The sequence below is a fragment of the Corvus brachyrhynchos genome, unplaced genomic scaffold (assembly GCF_000691975.1).
Source record: "Corvus brachyrhynchos isolate BGI_N302 unplaced genomic scaffold, ASM69197v1 scaffold91, whole genome shotgun sequence".
Classification (NCBI taxonomy): domain Eukaryota; kingdom Metazoa; phylum Chordata; class Aves; order Passeriformes; family Corvidae; genus Corvus; species Corvus brachyrhynchos.
In genome coordinates, this window is record NW_008236442.1 from 3,271,037 (window position 1) to 3,295,328 (window position 24,292).

At 46.3% G+C, this 24,292-nt stretch overlaps 1 protein-coding gene across 4 annotated transcripts in view; it reads right to left on the minus strand.

Moving 5' to 3' along the window:
• The window catches only part of FRMD4B (FERM domain containing 4B), a 113,953-nt gene that overhangs the window by 8,548 nt on the left and 81,113 nt on the right, over positions 1–24,292 (minus strand). For all 4 annotated transcript variants that reach the window (XM_017747215.1, XM_017747216.1, XM_008643599.2 and 1 more), the window contains exons 8-17: positions 18,605–18,688; positions 17,349–17,414; positions 16,237–16,294; positions 15,244–15,330; positions 5,546–5,622; positions 5,003–5,141; positions 4,371–4,512; positions 4,107–4,240; positions 3,900–4,019; positions 2,433–2,661 (exon numbers count right to left, since the gene is read on the minus strand). In XM_017747215.1, the coding sequence (XP_017602704.1) occupies positions 2,433–2,661; positions 3,900–4,019; positions 4,107–4,240; positions 4,371–4,512; positions 5,003–5,141; positions 5,546–5,622; positions 15,244–15,330; positions 16,237–16,294; positions 17,349–17,414; positions 18,605–18,688 (1,136 nt within the window). The remainder of the gene's footprint in view (positions 1–2,432; positions 2,662–3,899; positions 4,020–4,106; positions 4,241–4,370; positions 4,513–5,002; positions 5,142–5,545; positions 5,623–15,243; positions 15,331–16,236; positions 16,295–17,348; positions 17,415–18,604; positions 18,689–24,292) is intronic.

Below are 24,292 nucleotides of genomic sequence, written 5' to 3' on the forward strand. Positions count from 1 at the left end.
CAGGCCAAGATTTACAAAGGTGTTTTCCACCCGACTTCCAAAGATCTCACAGGGTGTTTTGGTGCTTCAGTCAGAGTCAGGAGCCTACACAGACATGTAATCTTGGCTGTTAGCAGCTAATCTCCTCTAGGTACACCTGAAACTCCACCAGATAGGTACAAAAAGCCTTTTGAAATCTGGCATCCGCTTTTGAATGTTTCATCAGCATATAGATTCTGTTTCAATTAAATTAAGATATAATTTTAGAATAATTCCACTGATTTCCATCAAGGTATTGCAGATTCCAACAACACAGACAGCAGGAACTGTTGCATGGGCATACTAATTTTTTGTTTCTTTTACATTTTGTTACTTATTCACAGCACTTCACTGTACCTGCCTCACCCTGATGCTACACACTGTTCCTCACTGAGAAACAGCCTGTCCTTGCTAAGGCTTGGAGCAGACCACCAGCAGCAGAGAAATGAGGCTCAACTAGAGATAATTAACCCATGGACAGCTCAATCCCTAGGCTGTTTCTGGCAATATATGGCACTGGTGGGATAAAAAAATCTCCATGAACCTTCAGGCATGAGAGAAAGGAAGCAACAAAAAATTACAGTGGCAGCCACTTTGTGTATGACACCTGCTCGTGTCCTCAGCCACCACAAGCACGTGCAATGTGCAAGGAGCTGCTCTTGATGTCAGTTTGCTGCCAGGAAAGGTCTGGTTACAAGAATGTGGTAAATAGAGCAGCTGTTCAAGAACAGCAACAATCAGGACTGGCCCCTGCCCTGGGGGGACTTGTCAGACCACCGAGGATGGGCTGCAGCTCAGCTTGCAACCTGACACTGGGAAAAAGCTTCAGGGGAGCTGATTCATGTGGATTTGACCACGGGGTGGTAAAGCATGGAACTGAGCCCAGTGCAGGGAGGAACAAAGCCTGCTGAGGAAAAGAAAAAAGCCAGCCTAAAGCTATAGTGCTGGTTTCAGGGAGGGTCTGCAATGCTGACATATTCAGATATGGTGACATATCTGAATTTAAATCCCAGATCTGTGCAACTCCCTGCAAAGGTGGAAGAAACTCTGGGCTAGAGATGGAGGTAAGGAAAGACAAAGTGGAACATGGAGAGCAGTCCAATATGTCCTTCACCTCCTTTCCCTTGGGGCTGGGATGAAAATAGCTATGGTTTGATTCAGTAAATCAATGGGACTATTTAACATATTACTTCCAACAAGTCATTCCCCGAATTCACAGACGCAAGTGACTCATCACTGCTCAGCCTTCTGAAACCCAGACCTGGAGCCCAAGAGCACCACTGGTGACAGTGGCACGGTTACACATAAAATCAATTATTGAAGCAGGTGACAGCTCTGCTTCAGGTAAACAAATACACACTGCAGGGTGAGAGCCTGGGACTGGAAGGGAATTCAGCTGCTTATTTCTGGCTCGGACAACAGGGCAAGAAACTGCCAGCAACAAACAACAGTGACCATGGATGGGCGGACGGATGCATGGATCTCTCTGCTCACCAGCCTTCCTGGGCCTTACCACACACCAGGTGCCCCAGGTAATACAGGACCTTCCACAATCAGTATCCAGACTGGTGAGCAAGAGACTGGAAAAACACACGTTTCCCTCCCCTCTGTCAATCAGGAACAAGCTGGGCCACATCAAATACCGATGATCAGCCTTTCAGAATAAACACTTTGTGATGATGGATAGCCCAGTGATGCTGTGGGGTGTGTCAGGGGTAGGGATCCAAAACTCCTTCAATTGGCTTGGATACTAGCACGTTTGCACACATTATCCTATGAAGCAGCAAGAATCTCACTTCCCTTAGGAGAATCACACTCTCAGAATGGAGGGACCAAGAGGATCTGCTTTTACTGTGCTCATCAGTGGCAAATGGGTTTAGTCAAAAATCTGTTTGCTACTAATTGCATTCATAAACTCCTGAACTTCACTTATGACTTCCTGGAAATCAGGAATTTTGCATCAAAGAGCAATGTCTTTGATCCTTATTTCCTCAGTCCTGTAGAAAAACCTGCCTGCTCTATTCCTGCCGGAACTGAAGTGCTGCGGGAGGGACGGGGGAGAGATCTTCCATGTGACAGCTCAGATGTACAGCTGCACTCAACACACCAGGAATTCAAGCACCAGAAAAGCTTCATCCAAGATGTTGCTGCCAGCCTTTTTGTGCAGAGCATCTTCAGTCCATACCTGGTGCTGGAGCACGTCTGTGCTTGCTCCCAAAACTGCAGCTTACTTGGCCCCCAGCCCACAGCAGAGCACTGACTGTATCAGATGCAGCAGTTGCATCTTTTTATTCTTATTTAACTGCCTCGGAGAAGGTAAAAACCATACAGAGGAGATGTAAACAAAGCTTCTAAGTAAGCCAAATTGCTCTTTTTCCCTCCTGTTTGCATCAGAACATGGGGAATTCTCTCACCTGGTAGAGCCAGAGTTGATTTCTGGGTTGGTTTTTTGCCACACTTGATTCTATATTCGTTTATGGAGTTTTCTATCTCTTGCAGCTTTTTTACAGCATCAGCATACTCTTGCTTTCTTTTCTTCTTCACGTTTTTGCAGAGGTCTGGCTCGCTGGCAAGTTTCTTTGCAGCTTCCACCAACTTTTGGTGTATGATAAAATTGCTCTCCAAGTCCTGCAAAGTAGGATCCTGCAAATTCATGAGATGAGTTATTTACTTGTACTCCAGAGAGAAATTACCAGCGAAGGTTATTAAAGAAAAGATCTATTTTTGTGGTAATGAAGTGAACTCTTGAGCACAAAATACAGAAATACCGAAGTTCATACACAAGACAATCTCAGCATATGAAAGTCTTAGATCTTATTTCTGACTAGGGTACGATTACGAGATCTCTTGGGCAAGGTCCAAAGGTCTCAAGCCCAGGTGACATAACACAGGCTCTTAAATTCAGGTTTAGGCTGCTAAACCTCCTGCTATGAATCCAACCCTGAAAACATCTGTTCAAAATCTCTCTCTACTTTAGAGAAAATAAAAATGGAAATTGGTATCACCATACCTACGTAAGAGGGAGTTTCAGGCTTTAATTAATTGTTTGTAAACTACTTTGAGAAGCTCAGATGAAAGGCACTGCAGAAGTGCTAGCAACACATTATTAAATCTGGTCAGCAGGATTTTGGTTTAACAGCATTTAAGCAGTTCACATAAAATCACTTTGCTGCAGACATGGAGCACACCAGCCCTGTGAGGCAGGGCAGAGAGTTTCTGGTGAAAGACAGATGCCAAGTGCCCAACACCTACTTACTTGGATGATACAGCTTGTTAACAAATCTCAGAAGGAATGAGGGGGAATGGAGTGTGTCCAGAAACTGCAAACATCTGAATTACCATATCATCGAGTCAGTCTCTGCCAGCAAAGTTCATTTTAGCTTCTTGAGCAATGCAGGAGGTTTTACTCAGGAGGAACCTTCATTAAGCCACAGGTAAAACTCCTCCTCCTGTCACACAACTATGCTCACGGACAGATGATTTTGCAAGGGGGACAGTGCACACCCCTGCCACGTTCTGGGTTCAAACACCATCCCAACACTACACATGTCAATGTTCCAGAAAAGCTCAGAGCCGTGAGCTGCCAAATGGCATTATGCACCTGATCTTTTCTAATTAGCAGCAAAATATTCATTAAAATTCATGCAGCCATGGCCAAAGCAGGGGTTCAGGTCGGGTGAACTTAAGGCCTTTAGAAACAGCCAATTTCCTGGCCAGTTCAAAGCGTGGCTGAAAGAAGGGCAGAATGCATCTGGCTTTCCCACTCCATGCAAGGAACTATCCCAGCTGCCTCCTCTTAAAACACCCAAGGAAGAGCTGGATTATTTGCAAGTGGCTTTGGCTACCAGTCTGGCTCCCAGCAAACCAGCTGCCATGCTCACCTCCTCACTGGGGAGCAGGTTGTCATCCAGCTTGAACGCCGTGCCCACGCGCCTTCTCACCTGGGGAGGCTCCTCTCCAGCACCCAGGGGATACTCCTTGGGCATCTTGCCTGTCAGCTCCTGGGGAACAGAGAGGGCTCCACATAAGGCTCAGTGGGAGAAAAGGGCTCCCACCTGCCTGACCCCAGCGTAAGGTGCAGTTCTCACCGCCTCTCGCAGGCAGATCTTCTTTAGCTCCTCAACTTTCTGAAGCAGTTTTTCCTGAAGGAGTTTCTCTTTCTTCTTTAGTTCCATAATTTTCTCCTTCTTTTGTTCTTCACTGACCTCTGAATCCTGAGAGCCTGGAAAACATGCTTTGTATCAGAGGATTTCCACGTAAAGGCCATTTTTATTACCTGGTAGCCTCATTTCCCTTTTAACAAACACAAGCCCCATTATACCTGGCTACTTCACATTTACGTGCAGTATTACCTGATGAGATCAAACTGCCATTGCTGGCCATAATAAGCTGGTTCTTGGCCTCCAAAGTCACCAGCTTTGACACTTTTGGTGTTCCCATCTCTGTCAGATCCATGGCGATATCATCCAAACTTCTGGCTGAAGGAATTTTTGCCTGAAGGAGTTAAAAAAAAAATCCAGCCTCCTTGAGTTACCTCTAATTAACTTCAGAGCACATCACAGAAGATGACATTTCACACCTCATCTCCCACAGAATTAAGGGCTAAAGCAACAGCATCACACAGGTGCTTGCGGTGTGCACAGGCTGTTTGGCATTCCTCTCCCCCAAAACCTGAACCATCTCCCAGCTCAAAATCTCTGCAGTTTTCAAAACAAACACAGGAAGGAGACAAAAGAAAAGGCAGATTGGACATCCAGACATGGGAATTCCCTCTTCCATGATTACACTTCCATAGCCTTTAACTGCAGGCAGGCTAAAATGGATCGAATAACAATACTGCCACTAATAGACTGCTCAAAAAACTGACAAAAACAATTTGTAGTTTTTCTCTGGAGACTAGTTCATCCGTGGAAAAACACACGCTGAAGAATATACAGGAAAGGTGTTGAAACCCATGCTCACAGTAAAATGCCTCATAACTTACTTTGCTTTGCTTTCTGTCCAAGTAAAACTGGTGCTGACTGATTGCCATCACCCAGATGGACTTGATCAGGGAAGTGTTTGCATACCAGGTCTGCACCACCAGCCCGCTCTGACTAAAGGTCCTTCTTGATACTGAAATTCTGAGGAGGTTAAAAGAAACACAATTTCAAGACAAGTCTTTGAGGTTTGAAGTCCACAATGCCTCTCTCTTAACCAGGCGAGGCTCAGCCTTAATTTTAGGGATGAGAAAACTCAGATTTCCTTCTCCCCATCACCCAGTGCTGCTGCAAATCTGGCCATGACAAACAGTCCTCCCTCTGCACAAGAACTCCCTGAATGGACACCCAGAGAATCTGAGAGGACACCCAGGGATGTGAAAGACCCGGTCTGCCCTGCCAAACGCTGATCAGGATCAGTCCCAAAGCCCCGAGTAAACTCATGCTTAGCTCTGAGGCACCTCCCACCCCATTCACTAACACGTGATGATGAGTTCCCACTGGGTAAAGATTAACCTCATTGACAGAACTGCCTCCTCCAGCCTCACCTGCGGGGATCGTGTACTTCCACAGCAAATTTCTTCTCACGGAAATAGAGATTTTCCAGCTGTTTCCATTGAAATAGCTAGGAGAATTGGGAGAGAGAAGCAGAACATGGTCACTGAACAATCACCAGTCCTCTTTCCCCAAGGTGGTATAATTTCAGCAAATTACAATTCCTGTGTATCCTCAGCTATGGCATGGACTGAGCAATAACTACATTCATAACGTCAATTAAAAGAAGCACATAAATATAGAATGCCCCCTCAGTAATTTCACACTCTTACAAACAATGTACTGCAAATTGAGGATTTTGCCAATGACAACGTCTGCTTCCATCAATAGCACATTTAATTTCACTGCTACAAGTTCCCAGAGATCTTGGCAGGGCAGTTAAAGTAATTTTCTCTCTGATTAAACACAAAAATCTCTTTACAAAGTAATTGTATAGACAACTATGGTCTACTTCCCTGAGTCAGAACATCCCCAGGGAATGGCAGCAGCTTGGAAAAAGCAAGTCTTGTGAAGACACTGTCTGAGACATCCAGCGTGACATTTTGGAGCAGGGGTACAGCATGTACAGAACAACAGCAGCTACAGGAGGAAGCCACCCCCAGCACATACTCCTGCTAGAAACCCACATATTTCCTGCAAAGTGACAGCTGGGAGAAGAGATCAAAGTCAGTCAGGGCTTGGCAGCTGCACCCATGGGATCAGAATTTCATACGAATTCGTTCTCCTTTAGCAGCAGCATCAGCCACCCCCTGGGGATGAGCCATCGGGGGCTGCATCCTCCCAGCCCAGCCCAGCCCGCTCCCCGGCCCCTCAGCCCAGGTTTCAGCAGCACCACCTCCTGCCCCCTCTCTAGCAGTGCCAGGGTGCCTGGATGCACATGGGGACCCACAGGGTGTCCCCAGGGATGTCCCCTGACCATGATGGGGTGCACAGGTGCAGCAGCACACTGGAGTTTACATCAGCTGCTTTCCAGACCTGCAGCCCACACGCAGATGCTGGAGGTACCTCAATCCAGCTGGGCAGGCAGGGACAGGGTTCAGTGAGAGACCAGCCTCCGACACCAGGGATCCAGCTGAGGCACCCAGACCATCACAGCAACTCCCTCCTTTCCCCACTGGAGTTTTTCCAAAGCCTCCACGGGTGCAGCCACCACACCAGAAACTCCCAGGACACACAACATTCCCACTGGCCTCTGCCAAAACCTGACTTGCCGTGCTCCCTCCCACTACAGAAGGACTTCAGGTTTTGTAAAAATGACGTATTACACTGTGCTGCATCTGAAACATTTATAACACAATGAAACATAACCCAACACATTTGTTTTTCAGGGGAAAAGTGGCTCTTTAAGCAGCCTTTCCCTCTGTTTAATTAAAACTTTCCTTTCTAGGACTACAACTACCAGAACCTGCTGTAGAAAAAGTGAAGGCAACTGGAAATGTAATTTACTTAAATTAATAAACTATTTTCTAGACGATTGTGGAAGTTTCACTCTGCTGCTTAAGTAAGTTTATATTTGTCTTACAGCCCTCCTGCCCAGTCACACCGCCGCCAGAAGCGCCTCTTTACAACTCTGCACTGAGCTTTGAAAATACATAATCTTAAAAAACGCAAAAGGAAACAGCCCAAGCGGTCTGTCAGGACATTGAGAAATAGCGCCCGTGGGTGCTCCAGCAGGGATCCCAGCCCCGGCTGCCTCCCCGCGTCCCGCACTCACCTGGCCGCAGCCCCGCTGCCGATCGCGGCTCCCCGGCCCCGCCGGGCCGTGTCAGGGGTGACATGGGCAGGGCCGAGCCGAGGCGGCCGTGCCGCCCCTCCGTCCCTCCGTCCCGCTGCTCTGCCTTGGCAGCTTCGCCTCCCACTGCTGACACACGCCTGACATCCCCACCCACCCGCTCCGCTGCGACGCCTCCCACACCCCTTTCTTTCCCCAGATAAAGGCAAAGCCCAACGGCGGAGGGAACGAGGAGGATTCTGCGGAGGGGCTTCACCCCTTGGAGCACCCCGAGTGCCTGTGGGGGCCAAGGCGGGGGCAGTGGCGTGGGGGTTGCTCGGGGTCCCCGCGGTGCCGTGTCCCGGCCCCGCCAGCCTTGACTCACACCCAGGGGCAACAGGTTCGACCAGAAGCATCATCCCGGCGTTCCCGGCCGGCCGCCCGCTCCCCCGCTCGTAAAAACCATGGGCGGGCTTCAAACACGACCTCTGGAAAAAAACTGCCTCGCTGCCTCTTATCGCGGCGGGGGATGACTCCCCGTCCCCTTTATCACTTCCTTCGGGTTTTTCCCCTCCGGACGCGCTATACATTCCTGAGGACTGCGGGAGAAGGGGACACCTGCCCGAAGGTGGTGAGGGTCGCGTTTGGCAGGAGGACAAAAGGCAGCAGCCCCAGCGCCTGGAGCAGCCTCCTGCCCAGGCAGAGGGACACAGGGGTCTGGGCGGACCCTTCCGTCAGCCTGTACAAATCCGACACCAGGATCACTTGCAGTACCGAGAAAGGGAAGAAAAGCCTTTGCATTTTTAAGAAAACCTGCATGGAGTTGCCTCAGGATGTGGGTAGAGCCTTGCCCCATTTCCTCCCCACCCTGTGAGATCCATCCCCAGCCCAAAAGGAGCTGACAGGCGCCCCAAGCATTCGCAGCTGGGTACATTCACCACAAAGACATCTCTGCCTCCTTGACCAAAGTCTGGGATAACTCCAGCTCCCCCCTCTGCTGCTCTGCAGCAGGAGAGATGGGAATTGGTGTTGTACGAAAGACACATCTTTGCTCTTGTGGACTGAAAAGTGCCCTGTCCTCAAACTATCTCACTTAAGAACAATATAAGCTCCTTAGCAATCACCTCACCTGACTAACCCTCCTAACTCAGGTCCTTGTAAAAAAGGTTGATGATTAAATGAACAGCTTTAGAGTAAGTTGAGAGCTAATAATATTTATACAGATGCACATAGAAATAATCCTGAATGAAAATAGTACAAGTTTCTGCCTAACACGCTTGGATTCATAAAAACAAAGAGGGAAAAAAATGGACTCCATACAAACAAGGACAAAAAAAAGCAATAAAGTGATAACTTTCTTTAACCGAAATTTTTCTAACTCTTGGTCAAAAGGCAGCACTCAGGAAACCGTCACTGCACTAGAGATCTCCTGCTCCCTTCAAATACTCCCTACCCTGTACAGACATGTTCCTAAATAATTCCTAACTTCAATCTTACCTAAACTACATGTATATTTAAAGACAAAAGAGTGGCAAAAAAAACCCCAAAACAAACTGGAACTGGTTTTTGAGGGCTGGAAGAACAATTAGGAATAATTAAAATGTTTTTGTGGAAGTTTTGCAATGTATGTTCCTTTTAACCAGATGATTAAGTCCACCTGAGCTAATTAATGTTTTCTTAATAGCCTTCCCATCCATCTAGGTTGTCAGATCCTTAAATGCTCCTGAAAACTCCTACTGAGCATCCCAGGGGCTGCCTGTCTGACTCTTGGGGAAGAATTTGGCCTGGTCAAGGTTTCTTTTCCGGGATTTTTTGTAGAAGGCAGAGGTGCAGCTCTGGCCACATCTCATTACCCAGGCACCTCTGTGCACCAGTCAGACTCCTACCACCCAGCTGCTGCTTTTCCAGCCCACGAGTTTAGGCTTCCTGCATTTCTACTGTGATTCAGTTCCAGATACCAAGGAACACTGAAGGAAAAGGAATCGCCCTCCTTCTCACACAAAAAGAACTGTAATAGTCTAAGAGACATGGGATGCCCAAATGTTGAAACACCTTAAAAGAAGAAGCTGGTTTTTTACCTGGCTGATCTTGCATCCAGTTTTGAATAAAATGCAAGTTTGTCCGGGCCTGATAGCAGGAGCAAACTGGCTCAGAAAAACGGCCCCGTCAGGATCGCAGGCAGGAGCTGGCAGAGCCCCTGCCCTGAGACATGCAGGAGAGCTGCTCAGGGGCTGATGGCTCAATATTCCTGTGAGCCTGATGGATTTTGTTTAAAAAAATAGTATTTTAGTATTTTTTTTCAAGGTTTTTTTTTGCAAGGAGGTGAAAATGTGGAGAGCAGCTGAGTGCAGGGTCTATGTGGCCACACGCTGCTGCACCAGCCCCAGGCACAGCACGTGTCATAATTGTACCTGGGATGTTTCCAAGGTTAGTGGCAAATTCTGACCGAGAGCTAAATTACCCAAATCTCTGACTTTCCACCCAAGGAGTCTTTGGTTAAGGTCAGCATGGAAGTGCAAGCCATGCCCCAGTGCAGGAGCCTTTCCCTCGGGAAGCACTTCCAAAGTACCTCGTGGTACGTGCGGTGCCTGCAAGGAGGCTCAGCAACCAGCACCTTGGGAGCTGGCTGGGAACGGCAATCTAAAGACAAATCTGGCAATTCAGAGCAAGGAAACATAAAAGATTTCTGCCCACAGGAATGCACCCCACCCAAAGAGGGAAATTACCACCCTGGCAGCAGCGCTGGGAGCAGGGCTGTGTTTCAGCCCCTCCACTGCACTCGGCTGTCTGGCATCCTGCCTTCAGCTGGAATCCTTGTGTGTTACACTGCTGCGCCTGCCCATGGAGAGAGGCATTTGAGGAGATGGCAGGAGAGCCAAACTGCCCCACCTGCAGCAACTTCTGAGGGAAGGAGGCAGACAGCTCCCACCTCTGCCAGCATAATTTGGCAGAGCTCACCCGCAGGCATCCTTCATCCCTTAAATATTAAGCCAGTCCTCTAAAAATCTCTTCGATCACATTTTTTTCTAATACTTCATGATCCTTTTTTTGCCTGATCCTCACTAGCACTGGCACCACAAGACCGAGGGATGTCTCAACATGAAACTGCCCCAAAACGTTTGTGTTTTGTGGCACGTGACGTTCAAGCAACTTTTTGCACATCTGGAAAGAACTGAATTTCAGAGCAGTCTCGTAAAAGCCCTGTGCTTATTTTAAGTAATTACGTGAGCTTAGTATCTTCTATCTAAATCAATGGCTTGGTGAGAAATAAACACCATAAAAGAAATCTCTGCCTAATTAGAGCTGCCTGCTGAGAAGGCTGTTCCAACGCTGCTGTGTTCTGAGCTATTCAGCAAAGCAGGACAGCACATTTACATGAAGTAAATGTTCTGCAAGGGAAAACTTTCAGCATCAACTCTTAGCATATGTCGAATTAAGAAAGAAATATCATAATGCCTCCTCCTCACAGATCAGGAGCAATGCATCCCAACAAAGAGAAAGTCAAGCAAAAGAGTAAGGAGGCTTGCAAGGATGAACAAAGAGCTCCTGGACAAACTCAAACACACACAAAAAACGCCCTACAGAGGGTGGGAGAAATACAGAGAAATTGTCTGAGCAGCAAGGGGTCTGGTTTGGAAAGCTAAAGCCCTGGGAGAATTAAATCCAGCCAGGGATATTTTGAGGGTGGGCAGGCCCTGACACAGGTTGCCCAGAGAAGCTGTGGCTGCCCCTGGATCCCTGGCAGTGCCCAAGGCCAGGCTGGACGGGGCTTGGAGCAACCTGGGATAGTGGAAGGTGTCCCTGCCCATGGCAGGGGGGTTGAAACGAGATGATCTTTCAGGTTCCTTCCAGCCCACACCATCCTATGATAAACATGACCCATTTCAAAATGAGTATATGCTAACAAAAACACTTCTGAGAACACAATGCAGTCAGGACGTCAAGCAGTAGAACCGATATTCTTGGACATTTGAAACAATACCATAGCAAGATTAGTTTTTCTCTTCAGATAATGTAGTTAATTTATCATGAGGGAGTCACCCACATAAACACAGTCAGTGGGAGAACAAGTCAAAGAGCCTTCTCCAGCCCTCAGAGGATCCCCACATACTGGCTGAACACAGAATAAACTCAACTCGTGCCCTAATACACCCTCCATTAACAAGAAAGACAGACACCAGTGAGAAGAATGGGGTAGAGATAAAGGGAGATCTATTCTGGCTTGAAATGACAAAGTCCTGGGACGTGTTTTATATTTTTCCTAATTGATTCAGAGGATACCAGGGACAGGATCTTGGCATGCCACCCTACAGCAAGCAGGAGGCACTTCTCCAAGCAGGAGGTGTCCCTCAGTATTAACTGCAGCTGAAAGAGAATATGTTTACAAAGCAGCAGGACTGCAGAGCTAATCCCAGGTCTGAGCTCAAATCTGAGCAAGGGTTGCCAAACTCAGTCCGTTTTAATGCCCTGTGAGACTTCAGGATGATAATCAAGTGAGCTCAGTGTAACCTCCAGCCAGTGTGGAGCCACTGTTTTTATCTACAAAGACAATTTTCATAAATGACACACAAAATAATTCTCCCTTTTCAGTCTGTTACGGAGCTGGGGCACAGTGCTTCCCTCAGTGCCTCAGCTGGCAGTCCTGGGTGAGGGGTAACACTTGGGCTTTGCTAGAAACTGCTCCCAAAGCAACACAAGCTCCCAGGAGTGACTTGGAGCAACAAAACTCCCAAAACCATCTCAGGTCAACCAGCAAAATATTAATAGCTGGAGCCAAACCTCCCCAGCCAGCTCTACACAGACAGACAGCCAGGGCAGGTTCTCCTGGTCCAGCCCCACGTCACACACCGGCCTCTCCGACATCGCACGCTCCCCTCACGGATGGTGATGATGGAGCACTGGCAGGGCTGGGCGATAGGGATCTGGAGATTGCTTCATCCAGGACTCTCCTGCAAGTTGCTTCCTGTGAGGAGCTCTCAGCCTTGGACTTCGTGCAAGTGTTGATCCAATAACAAAATCTTGGGATAACCTCTGCGCTCCAAGGCTCGTATTTAGGTATCTTTGCCTGAAGACCTACTTGGATAAAGCCAAAAGATTTCACTTTTTGAGGAGGGTGGTTATATTTCTTTGGATTTAATGGACCCTCCATTGATGGGTGCAGCTAATATATGTTTTATTTCTATTATTAATAGTAAAATTTTATTCTAAATATGGACTTATCTCTTGCCAAATGCCTATGATTCTACAGTGAAACAAACACATGTGACAGCAGTCATAAACATTGCAGAAAAGACATGGGGAATAGAATAAATCCCCCTGGTGTGAATTCACTGGGGCACAGGCACCAATTCCTGTTAAAAGCCTCCCATCCGAAATGCTGCAGCTTTCCCACCACAACAAGTATCAGAGAGGTTTGCACACCCAGAGATCACTCATAGCTTTAAAATTCGGGAAGGCCAACTTGGTCTTCATTAGACTTGAGCTCAACCTTTCCCTTCTATTATTCTCTATTTATTAATCAGCTGCATGTATATTTAAACATCACCAACTGGAGAAGTGGAGCATAATGAGGATGCTCTTTCCCAGATGGCTAAGGATAAACACAACAGCAGTTTTGATCCACAGCATAAACAGCTGGATAACACCAGCACATGGCAGTTGTGAGTTTGGCTCCATTCCCAAAAACCAAAGCAAGAAAATTCTGCTAAATCCAGCAAAAGTAGCACCTTTGACAGGAATTGTTTACATGCCTATTCCCTTCCTGCCTGCTGCTCCAGAGAGACTCTTGGGAGATTCAGGCAAGCTGCATATACTCTTCTCTCTCTGAAATAAATTATGATACATTCATAAATATGAAAATACGACAATACTGATTAAAAGGAACTTCTGCCTTCTGCATCACAGGCAGCATGGCTGTAGGTACACTGAAATAAGCAGCAGCATTTTAATTCCAAACCCATGTCAGATGTGGGTGCCCCTCTAGATCTGATGTCTGCTTGTCCCCCCAAAAGTGATCTGATTCCAATCACTTATCCAAAGTGCACTTTGTATTGCAAACCCTGAAATATTTTTCATATAAAGAAACTGTCTGCATACTTAGCCACATATTACAGGCAGCCATGGCTCAGGACAAGCTGTGGCTTGGATAATTTTTGTCCCTTTGCACTGACACCAGACAAATCCTTAAGGGTATTACAGCCATATCCATCCCCACAGTTTCAATGAGCTTACTGGAATTACACCTTCCACCCGCATTTAGGCTCCTCTCTCTCACCTTCCCTTTTAATCTCTATCCTCTGTTATATAATTATAATTTCACTAAAGCCAACAACTATTCTCATTTCCATTGTAACACTTCCACTGCAGAGATGACCTCTGGTTTTTATTTTATTTTTCTTAATCCTGCTGCATTCAAAGCCAACGCCTCATAACTAACTGTAGCAGGGTGTGACTTGGTATCTGGGCCCTGCTGACCTTAAAAAATGTTCTTAATCTGCCTGGTTGATGTTGTAAACTGAAATCCCACAAGCATAAAAAATGCTTGGCAAAGCAATGCATCCAGCCAGGCAGGCTCCATCTTCTTGGAGAGCGTTGCTGGTCACAGCTGGACATCTTGGCTGCAGAATGATCCTTTCCTGGCTGGAAAATCTTATAGATGTTGCCTTAAATCAGGGAAGTGCTCAAGGGCAAGAGGACCTCCTCGATGCTCTCCTTTGACATTCAATGGCTTCATCAAGCTGACTTGATTTCCAAAGAGTTCCTCTGTGTTGCTTTTAGTGCAGGCATGGGAAGAGACATCTGGGATGAAACTCTGTGTTTTACTAAACCAAGCAGAGGAAGGACACGAGAGCTCACCCTTGGACACACAGGTATATAAATACACCAAAAAAAACCAAGTCATAGCCTGCTCTGGAAAAAGAGAAGATCAAGCTGGAAGCTTGAAGGGGGATTACTCTTTAACAAGGAAGTTTTGTTAAGCTGTGCTTTTTGGCACCAATACACTAAACAATATCATTTTGCAAATGTAAAATTCCCGGGCGGGGAGCACAACTTCATGTGAACTCCTGCCCAGATCGTTCCTGGGGAAAGAAGAACAGCAAACTCCCAGGTCTCCATCCCCTCATGGCTTAGATGTGAAGACATGACCAGGAACAATGACAGCCCTGGCCCAGCAGCATGGCTCCAGCACAAGAAGCACCAGCTCTCCCACCAGCCATGGGGGTTAAAGAACCCTTCAAAGACTTTCAGGGCTCAGTCCTGTCACAAGGACACACATGTGGCTATAGGATGGGGGGAGCTCCCACCAGCCCATGTGTTGGGTGCCTGGTGGGTTTCCAAGACTGCTGTCTGGGCTCTCTGCTGGGGGCTCCAAGGGAGCCAGCAGAGCAAGGCAGGACCCTCTGCCCTGTTCAAACAGCACAGGAGGGTGTGGGCAGAGTTCACTTTGCAGCAGACACACTGGGAAGCAGTGGGTTGGAGAAGGAGAAGAACAATCTCCAGTACTTGGCATTTATTTTCAATTCCCCCTTAGAATTCATGGAAACACAGACTTACAGAGTTGCCTCTACAAGCCTGCAATTTCACGCAGTTCCCCTCGTATTCCGCCTCTATCAGTGGAGCCTTTTGCACGTCACACAGAAAAAACCAAACTACAAAAGTGAAGTAAAAACACTGCCCAAGTACAAGGCCTTGCCAAAGCACAACTGCTTCATATTTCTGTAGTTATCCCTGGGCGCTGAAAAATTCCCATCCTGAGACCACCAAACTCAAGACACGTGAGCCAAAGCTCCCAAAGGGCGTTTCCACTATCTAGGAGAGGGAGAGATTTACTCCCTCAGTGCCAGCAGAGATCTCCTTCTGCCTCCAGCCCTTGGTCTTCTGCCCACCAGTCTAATAAGCAACAGCTTAAAAGAGTACATTCTGACATAAAACACCATACCATGTTTCCCCCACAAAAAAATCAGATGCAAAAAAACTTACTTTTCGGGGCTTAACTTTGTCTTGTAAGTCGTACTGGCCGATTCCTTTGTAACTTATTCCAAGCCACCACGGGATTCCTTGTTTATCCTGAAAAATGGACATCTACGTCAACCAAGAGCTACTTAAGAATTAGGCAATTCCAAGAGTACAGCCCTTTTCACTCTGTGACAAGTACAAGTAGGTACAGAACAAAGATTTTCTGGCAAACAAATTGAGGTGAAGTGGATTGCTGGGGTGAACGTGGAAACTTTCTCCCTCTGCCTTCTGAGGCAGAGGCACAAAAACAGGTGGTGGCTGTGCAACGTGGACAGAAAAATGACAGTGCTGCTGAAACAACAGAGTGTCACTGGCTGGAGGAGTGGCTGTGAAGGGGAAGGATAGGGGACAGAAAAAAACTGTGGCCAATGACTGCATCCACTAAATTCAGGCATGGACAGCCACAGGAGGAAAGAATAGCGTAAGACATCAGCTTCTCAGGTACCACAGTCACGGCCGTGACTCAAAAGTAAGGAGACATCATCTCTGCTGAGCTCTTCGGCACAAAACACTTTGGCCCCGGCTCTGCTCTACAAATGGGAATAAATGGTGTATTTCCATCACTCTCCAAAAGTATTTCTCAGCATTTGCCCACTCCAAGCACGCACCACTAATCACTTGCCACTTAGGAGGAGTCTTTTCCACATTTTATTTTTCTAATCTTGATTAATGTCTCTGGGGAAACTGTTAACTGCTTCGGGTCTACAAGTGATATCCAGTTTAATTAAGATGATAGGAATTTAGCTCCTGATAGGATTACGTAAGGTTTTACACAGATTCCTTTCTGCTCTCTGGAAACAATTCTTAGAGTATATTGAATGGGGAAAAAATCACAGAGCTTGAAAAATGTGGGGTTTCATACTGATAGAAGGGCACTGAATCATCCAACTGCTCCTTTAGGAATGCAATCCCACATAATAAGCTCAGCAATCACATTATCTATAGGCAGTTACTGACCTTTACTCCATAGTAATGAACTCCGTATGTTGGCAAAGCTTCTACCACTTTCATGTACCTGCAGACAGATTTATAGCATATCAGATGATTTTCTCTGGAGGGAATAATATCTATTAACATATTTTTTTCACACATACATCCAGGACACGTCATTTATCATTTGTATATTTTGAAGGCCTTAATAATTGAAGGCCCATGCTTTCAGAAAAAAATTTAGCATCTTGGCTTGGGGAAAGATGGGGTATTTTGGCCCAGCTAAAGCAAAAGGAAAATCTCTCATACAACAGAACATTCAATCTCTTATCAGAGGATCACAGAACTGAAAGCAAAAATTCTGAACTGAACATGTGAGTCTTTTGGGAAATGTTGGCAGTAAAGACCTGCCTATAATTATTCCATTATGAAGCTCTGGTTACAAAGGATAGGCTCCAAATAAATCTGTTTATGCCGTTGTACAACTGTTTCATGAGGCAATTCAGAAAACCACTGAACAGACCATTTTTCCCTTGTTCCTACTGAAAAAAACCACGGATTATTGAGACAGATCTACAGGCACTGAGGTACGTGAGAAAAACTACAAGGAGCCTGCACCGTGCAGCCATGGCCATCGCTCAAACATCTCATAACACATCCTACTGCATTTGCTAGTAGGAAAAACAGTAAATATTAATGGTAAAAGAAAAATACAATTCCACAGGCTCAGTGTGCAACTTGGAAGACCTTGCTATTTTGAAAGCCAAATTCTAAACATTTCAGAATTTCTTACAGAACTTAGGATAATACTAGCCCTTAAGAGTTTGGAGTGAAAATTAATTGATGGCAAGCAAGGTATGGAGAAGAGTCTTCCAATAAAGTAAGATCCAAACAATTTCTTTTGTGTTTGAGGTACCCAAATGACTACGCAAATGACAAACTGCAAGCCTGTGAAATGTGAAACTTCAAATAATTCCCCTTCACAACATAACTCAATAAAAAGAGAATCTGACAGATACAAACAACATCGTTTGCAGGCAATAATGACCCAAACAGCCTGCCTTGCCACTTCTCAACAAAAAAAGAACAGGAGAAAAGTAAAAATATCATCTTCACAAATTAACAAGTGTCATACTCACTGAACAATGGCTTGTCCTCTGGTCAGACCTTTAATTTGTGTATAATGCTCAATTACTCTGTCCTCACTGCAAACCAAGCACAAAACCCAATTTAGAGGCTCAGTGACTTTGTTCATGTCTTGACGGCATCTGTCGAAGCTCAGCCACCTGCTCAGCATGCAGAGCAGGGTCCCTCTGCATGTTTCTTGCTCTAGTTTACATTCTGGTTCTTGCTGATTTCTTTCCCACCCTTCATTAAGCAGTGTGGAGCTGCCTGGCTGGTCCCCACCATCGCATCCTGCCTTCCAGACTAATTAACGAATCATTTCGGATCAGCCTGTTCTGCTGCAGATGCTGCTGCAGAATAATGGTGCTAATTGTATAAATTCATCTTAACATTCTAAAGGACCCAAACTTCAAAGGCTGGTTAATGCTCCATATCTAAGACAGAAAAAGTTTAACCAGAGCTGTTTTCATTCCAGTGGATTTCTCCCCCTGACATTTCATAGGTGAAAAAAACATTTGTCAGCAATGACCTTTTTGCATTTTTCCTGTTACATATTTCAACATTTTGGTTTGGAGGAATGTGAAATAAAATATGCATTTATGTGTCAGACACTTGAAAGCAAAGAAAAACCCAGCAGAATTCATTCTGAGACAAACAAATAATAAGCAAGCATGGTATACTTGAAAATCCATCACGTACACATCAAGCCTAAAAAACCAAAACAAATGAGGGAGTTGAATTTGCACAAAGGGTATCAATTCCAAGGAAACAATATCACTGATTCATCCTAAATGCTGTGCTCCTTTACATCAAATTCAAGCCCCAGAATTGGAACTGCCTTTCTCTTTCCAGCCTTTCTAGATTATTTTCTTCCCCTGTCCTGTTGAGAGGAGCTGGGTGGGCAGCTGGCAGCCAGCAAAGGTCACCCAACCACAAAGGCTCCACTGTGTGACAGATGAAGACCGAGGTGCTCTCTGCAAACCCAGGCTTGGCTGGAGCTCAGATTTCAGCTCCTTCTATCGCAGGGTCCCCACATATTCTGATCCAGCAGTTTCTGACATAGCAATTGAATTTGAGCAAACTTTCAAGGAGGAATTTGCATCAGATCTTGCATAATTTATAACCTTCTAAAAACTGGAAATGCTTGAACATAAGCAATTAACTCCATGTCCTGGGCTGAAAACTTTCAGAAGAGTTTGCAAACTGCTTAAAAGTGATCTTGTTGTTATCATTCATAGCAATGATTTACATTTTAAATTAAACTGCTCACCAGTAAGCAAGTGATGGATGCTCCTGCAGTGTCTTGGTAGGAAAGACGGGCAGCGTCTTCAGGTCTTTTCTAGTGTTCTCATCGCTGAAAAACCAAAAATGGCCCAGAGTCAGTGCTAGTGAATCAGAGATGGACTCATCAGTTTGGGCAGAAGGAAGGGATGTATTTGCTACTCAAGAACGTGGCGTGTTGCCCCATGTCAGGCTGTCATAGCAACGTAACTCTAGAGGCCCTCTCACATGACAGTGATGGATATGGTGTCATGCAGGCTCATTATGCACACACGTGATGCTCAGGCCACCACTGTATCAATATTTATCTTGCACACCCTCACTCTTATTTGCTGAGTGCAGAATGAGCCCTGAAACAGCTGCAGAAGGAAAGCCTCTGCTCAAAAGCAAGGCTTGTAGTGCAATGTTTTGCTCTGTCTTTCCCAAATCCCTAAAGCCCTTCCTCTAGACAATACATTTCATGAAGCAGCGTGGTATTTGTCAAGTCTCAGAGTTTAACGATGATCTGATTCAAAACAAAGAGTTTCAGTTCATATGCTTTAAAATATTTTCAGTGAAAATAGTTGTCCTGTACTGCCCATTGCCGAGAAAGTTCAAGTATTCTGGACTCTAGGCTCAGCCTGGAATGAAACACAGCGGGGTTGAAGTATGTGAATGCAATTTGTCACGACAAAAACCCAGCAGAATATTTAAAAACCTATTTACAGGCATCAGTAAAATGGTTCATGTTTTCTCCTCACACAGTCCATTAATTAATCAGCTGAAACCTGCACGCCCCATTTCGGAAGGATTTCTGCGTGCCTTTGCAGCAGCGCCAGCAAGCACCAACATGACTTTTCTATGCAAAGAATGCATCAGTCACGTCCATCAGCATCTGCCTCAGTTTTGTCCAGGCTTTCCTTGAAGGTATTTTTCTGCTCCCAACTTCTGTTTTCATCAGACTGAACTATTAGAGTTTTCATCAGAGCTATGCCCACCCCCCCCTTCTTCCGTCAAATTCCACACCCTGCGCATCCCTAGAGTAGATCCGTGGGCACTGTGGATGGAGCTCTGCACTCGAGGACACAGCAACCCCCCCTCCCACGATTCCATCTCCCCGTTGCCACATGGAAAGCCAGGAGATGAAAGGTTTTTTTGTTCCTCGGGAGCACGGGCTAATCGCCCTGCAAGGCCCTTCCCCAGCCCTGACAATGAGCCTCAGCCCAGAGTGAGGGGGACCACCTCTGGGGACGAGCAAACAGTTCAATCAACAGCCTATTTATTCTTCAATGTCTTTGATGAAGCTGCCAAGAAGGGGTCAATTAACGCCGAGGAGCGCTGGTTGCTGCACTCTTCTGCCAGGAATATCCATTTTTCTTTGCAAGCTGGCCAGCACCCAAGGGCCACAAACAGGGACAGCTGGGTAGAAAATCAGGATCTCTCCTTCCACCGCTCAATTACAGCCAACGCTCACCAAAGTTGAGTTTTATTCACCCTGTTACAAGCCCATTTTGATGGGATCAAAAGGCTGCAGGACATCTCAGCTTGCAGACAGAAGGTAGATAACCAGGGGTTTGTAGGGCCACATGGAAATGCAGACAGAGCATGCTCTCCCAAGTCCTCAGAAACCAGAGCAAAGAACAAAAAAACCACCCCAAAACTAAAAAAACAAGCCCTGAGCAACCGGGCCTGAACTCCCTCTTGGAGCTGGAGGTTTGGCCAGATGACCTCCTAACGTCCTGTCCAACTTCAATCATAGACTCACAGGGTAACTGATTATTAAAACACGAATTTCCTCCCATTTTTAAACCTGACTCATCACTGCAATGGCTGCTCTAGCAGGCAGAGTTGGCAGGGAAATACGGTGAAGTAGGAGAGGTTTTGGAAGGAAGTAATAGCAAAGTAGCTCATTTTTACCAAACAAAAGGCCTGTTTCTGTAACTGCAGAATCTGGGCCCCCGCAGTATTCATAATCAGAGGTTTAATGGGTGGTCATTAAAGCCCTATTTAGAAACCTGGTTGTAAGGGCTGAGGCAATAAGGAGCCTGATGCTGGGAGGCCAGGCCTGAGCTCTGGCAGAGGCAGCCGGGCACAGGGGACAGCTGACACCCCAGCTGTCACCACTACACATGGATGGAGAGGTCCCAAATGGTCCTTCACCAATCATTATGGGTCCAGGAGCCTCCCCATAGCCAAGAGTCTGCAGAAATGCCACAAATCCTGGCAGCTGCATCTCCCATGCTCTGAAATGCCACCTCTTGCAACACTCGTGGCCTCCAACAGCTCTACTCGCCTTCCTGTTTGGTTTTTGGGCCCCTCGCCTCTCCAGATCTATCTGAGTGGCAACTTTATCCTCATCAATGCCAAAACAAGGGTGCTAGTTAAGCTTGAGTGATGAGTAGCAGCTGATCAATACGAAAATGTCTACCGCTGAATTTAAATTTTGAGGGCTAGCCAGCAAACCTGCCCCAGAGCAGGGCCTGTGGGCTCTGAGCTGGGACACAGAGTGATCAAAGGGCTGTCACCACATCTGTGCCATGACAGGGGACACGTCCCTGCAGCACTGACCCAGAACCACAGCCCTGCTGCAGACTGTCAGCAGGCAGAGGCCACGGAGCTGTGACAACTTACAGCAGAGCTGGGCCTTCTCTCTTCTTCTGCCAACCTACAAACCCATCCAATTTCTTGCAATAGCAGAGAATACACTGATTTTATGAGGTAAGATTGGCCCCTGGGACTTGTCTTCCTGAAGGGACCCAACCTCGCACCCTAAGGTTCAGACACACCATCCCATCCACATGCACTGGGAGAAGTCCATCAAAATGGACTTATAAAGCCTGAAACTCTCTGAGAAACAACATGAGGATTTTTCTCTCCCTGCATAATTGTAAGATGGAGCATGAAACAATCCTAGAAAAATGTAAAAGACCTGGGAAAAACAGGGCACAGTTCCTTGCACGCTGGATGCCTTCAGACAGTGCAGGCTGGCACGCAGCAGCCTGGATCTGCTGACTGCACGCCCCAGGATTAGCATTTGGGATGATTCACGGCTTCAGGGATAATAAAAGCCTCAAACGGTCCTCCCCCTCCTTCCACAGAGTCCATTATCACTTCATCTGCAGCAACCAAGTCTCCCCTTGACCTTCAGGATCACTTTCCCAAGCCCTCTGAGAGCCAGCCGTTCCCCAGAGGTGACAACTCCAGATAGCAGGAGCTGCGGCTTGAATTATGACCTGTTCCTGTTTGGTTTCACAACGATCACCAGCCGATACAGCAATCCCAGGGCAGACAGCCCCGGCTCCAGATCTCCCACCATCCACACTATCTGCCAGCCAAACACCCAGTGCTCTATCTGGCATGTCCATGGTGGGTTCCCACCAGGAGGAGGACGTGGCTGTTGGGACAGGGAGGCCCAACTTGCATTTAATCTGACCTCTGCTACAGAGGGGGTTTCTGGACTGGTGGTTTTTGGCATAATTTCAATACATAAACTTAAACCGCCCAGAGTCAATGGGGCCGAACAGTTTTTGGCAAAAGGTTTGTTTATTCCCCAGGAGGAGAATATAGGAAACTCTCATCTCAAGTATTTTTCCACTATGGAGAAGAATTAAACAAAAGCAGCAAGACAGACCCTTTCCTTCCTATTCCACCCTCTAAACAGGAGTTTTCTCTCTGGCAGATACAAAGAAGAAGTTGAATCAATCTGGACAATGCAAATGGAAATAATGAAAATCTGCATCAGAGCCTACTCATGCTGAACCTCATCTTGCACTCCTGGTACTGCCCATAATTAATTCTCTGTCCCAACATGATCAAACGTTGGGCAAGATGCTGTCCCCAGCACACCCTGCTCGTCAGTGCCAGGTCCATGGAGAGGGAAGGCAGTTTGCCTCTAAAATAACCAATAAAAATACTTAATCATGTACCAGACTATCGATATGACTACCCACTTGAAACTATCTCCAGCAGCAAAACAGGACCAATCTCATGAGCTTCCTACAATCTGCTGATGTTACAGTGAAATTTTAGGCATCTTGCTAAAACCCCCACCAGAAATCCATGAAGGAACCAAGCCAGACTATCGTGGCACGCTCTGCCTAGAGCACGTTACTTAAAATTAAAGCAGAGTTACACATTTATGCCCCCAGAAAGTACATCTTGACAGCTTCTAATGGAATGATACAACACTCCCTGCCAGGCAAAGATTTACAGAACTGTGCTAATTAGGACCATTTGTCAATGGGTGCCCTGGCATTTCCCTGCACCCACTGTCAGAAACCAGCTTATGCCCATTGCTAACGCAGGTAAGAGCTCAGATGGAGTAAGATGTGGTTAATGAGATTAACAAAACATGAAGAGCAAGTGACACACCCAGCAGCAAAAGCAATATATTGGACTACAGCATAGAAGCTTATCAGCCCACAGATTCTTTGTAAATATTAACAACTTGATGAGGACAGGACTTCAGACAACTCTTAACTGACTAAATCAAAGGCAGGTGTGTCTGCCTCTGCCGAATTATGTTGATAACACGTTATAAGGTACAAATTTATCACTAGGGAAAGTGCTTTGTATAGCGATTTTCCTCTATTCTTGGAGCCTCTTGACCTCACACAAATACTTTCTCTCGTATTGCTGTAGGATCATTGGATAAGTCACTCCAGGGTCCTTCTGACTGTCATTATCTGATGTTCAGCTAATTCTTGAAATGAATTTTAGGCATAGCACAGGTAGAATTTAGAGTGGCCTTGCCTTTAGAAAATGTCAACCAGTCTCTCAAAATTAACCTGAAAGTTATTTCACGGACACCTACATACCAGCAAATTTGAGAATTACGTAGGAGATACAGGGAAATGTGGAGCTGCACAGTGAAAGGATGATATGCTATTACCCTACATCGTGAAGATGCTTCAAAACATTTCCATCAGCATTTGTCACCTCATTCTCTTCAAGATATTTAGAGCTAGCAAAAGAAATACTCTGAAACAGCACACAATTAGAGCAGATACTTTAAAGTTTGATAATCAAGGGTTTCAGGCCAGATTATTCAGCTGATGTCAGTAACAGCCCTATTTCTTTAGAAGGACCACCAAATTCCTATGCACCAAATTGTACAAGAACATCCTGTGCTGCTGCCCACACCCCAGCCTGGTCCTAAAGTGACTTTCTGAAGTGACCAGACTCAGGCAAACATCACCAAGGTCTCCAGGGTGCTCCCATTCCTTACACTCACAGACGAGAACCAGCAACATGGACCATCCCACTGCAGCTGGGCTGCTTCAGCAACAGGGGCCTGTTCTGTAGGCTTTGAGTTTGTCGTAAAATAAACGGAAGGGCAGAGCGTGGCAACCTCATGCTCCCATGGAGGCTGCTCTGCCCTTCGAGGTACCACGAGAAACAGGTGTGAGGAGCAAGCAGTGAGGCAGTGGAGGGGGAAAAAATGAGCAGGGTTAAAAGTGCAGGAGAAAAAAGGGGGGAAGGAAGAGAGAGCAGGGGAGGTACAGGGAGAGACGATGGATTTAGCAGCTTTTGAGTATGCCAGAGCAGCAGGATCTTGGCAGCAGGATTTTGAAATGTGCTCTCCGACAAATCCTCTTTTGTGGCAACTGCCAGACGTTTCCCATCATTTCCCAACCTTTCAGTTTATGGTCTGCTGGCACACTCAAGAAAGTTATTTGTCTATTGAAGGGAACCCAGG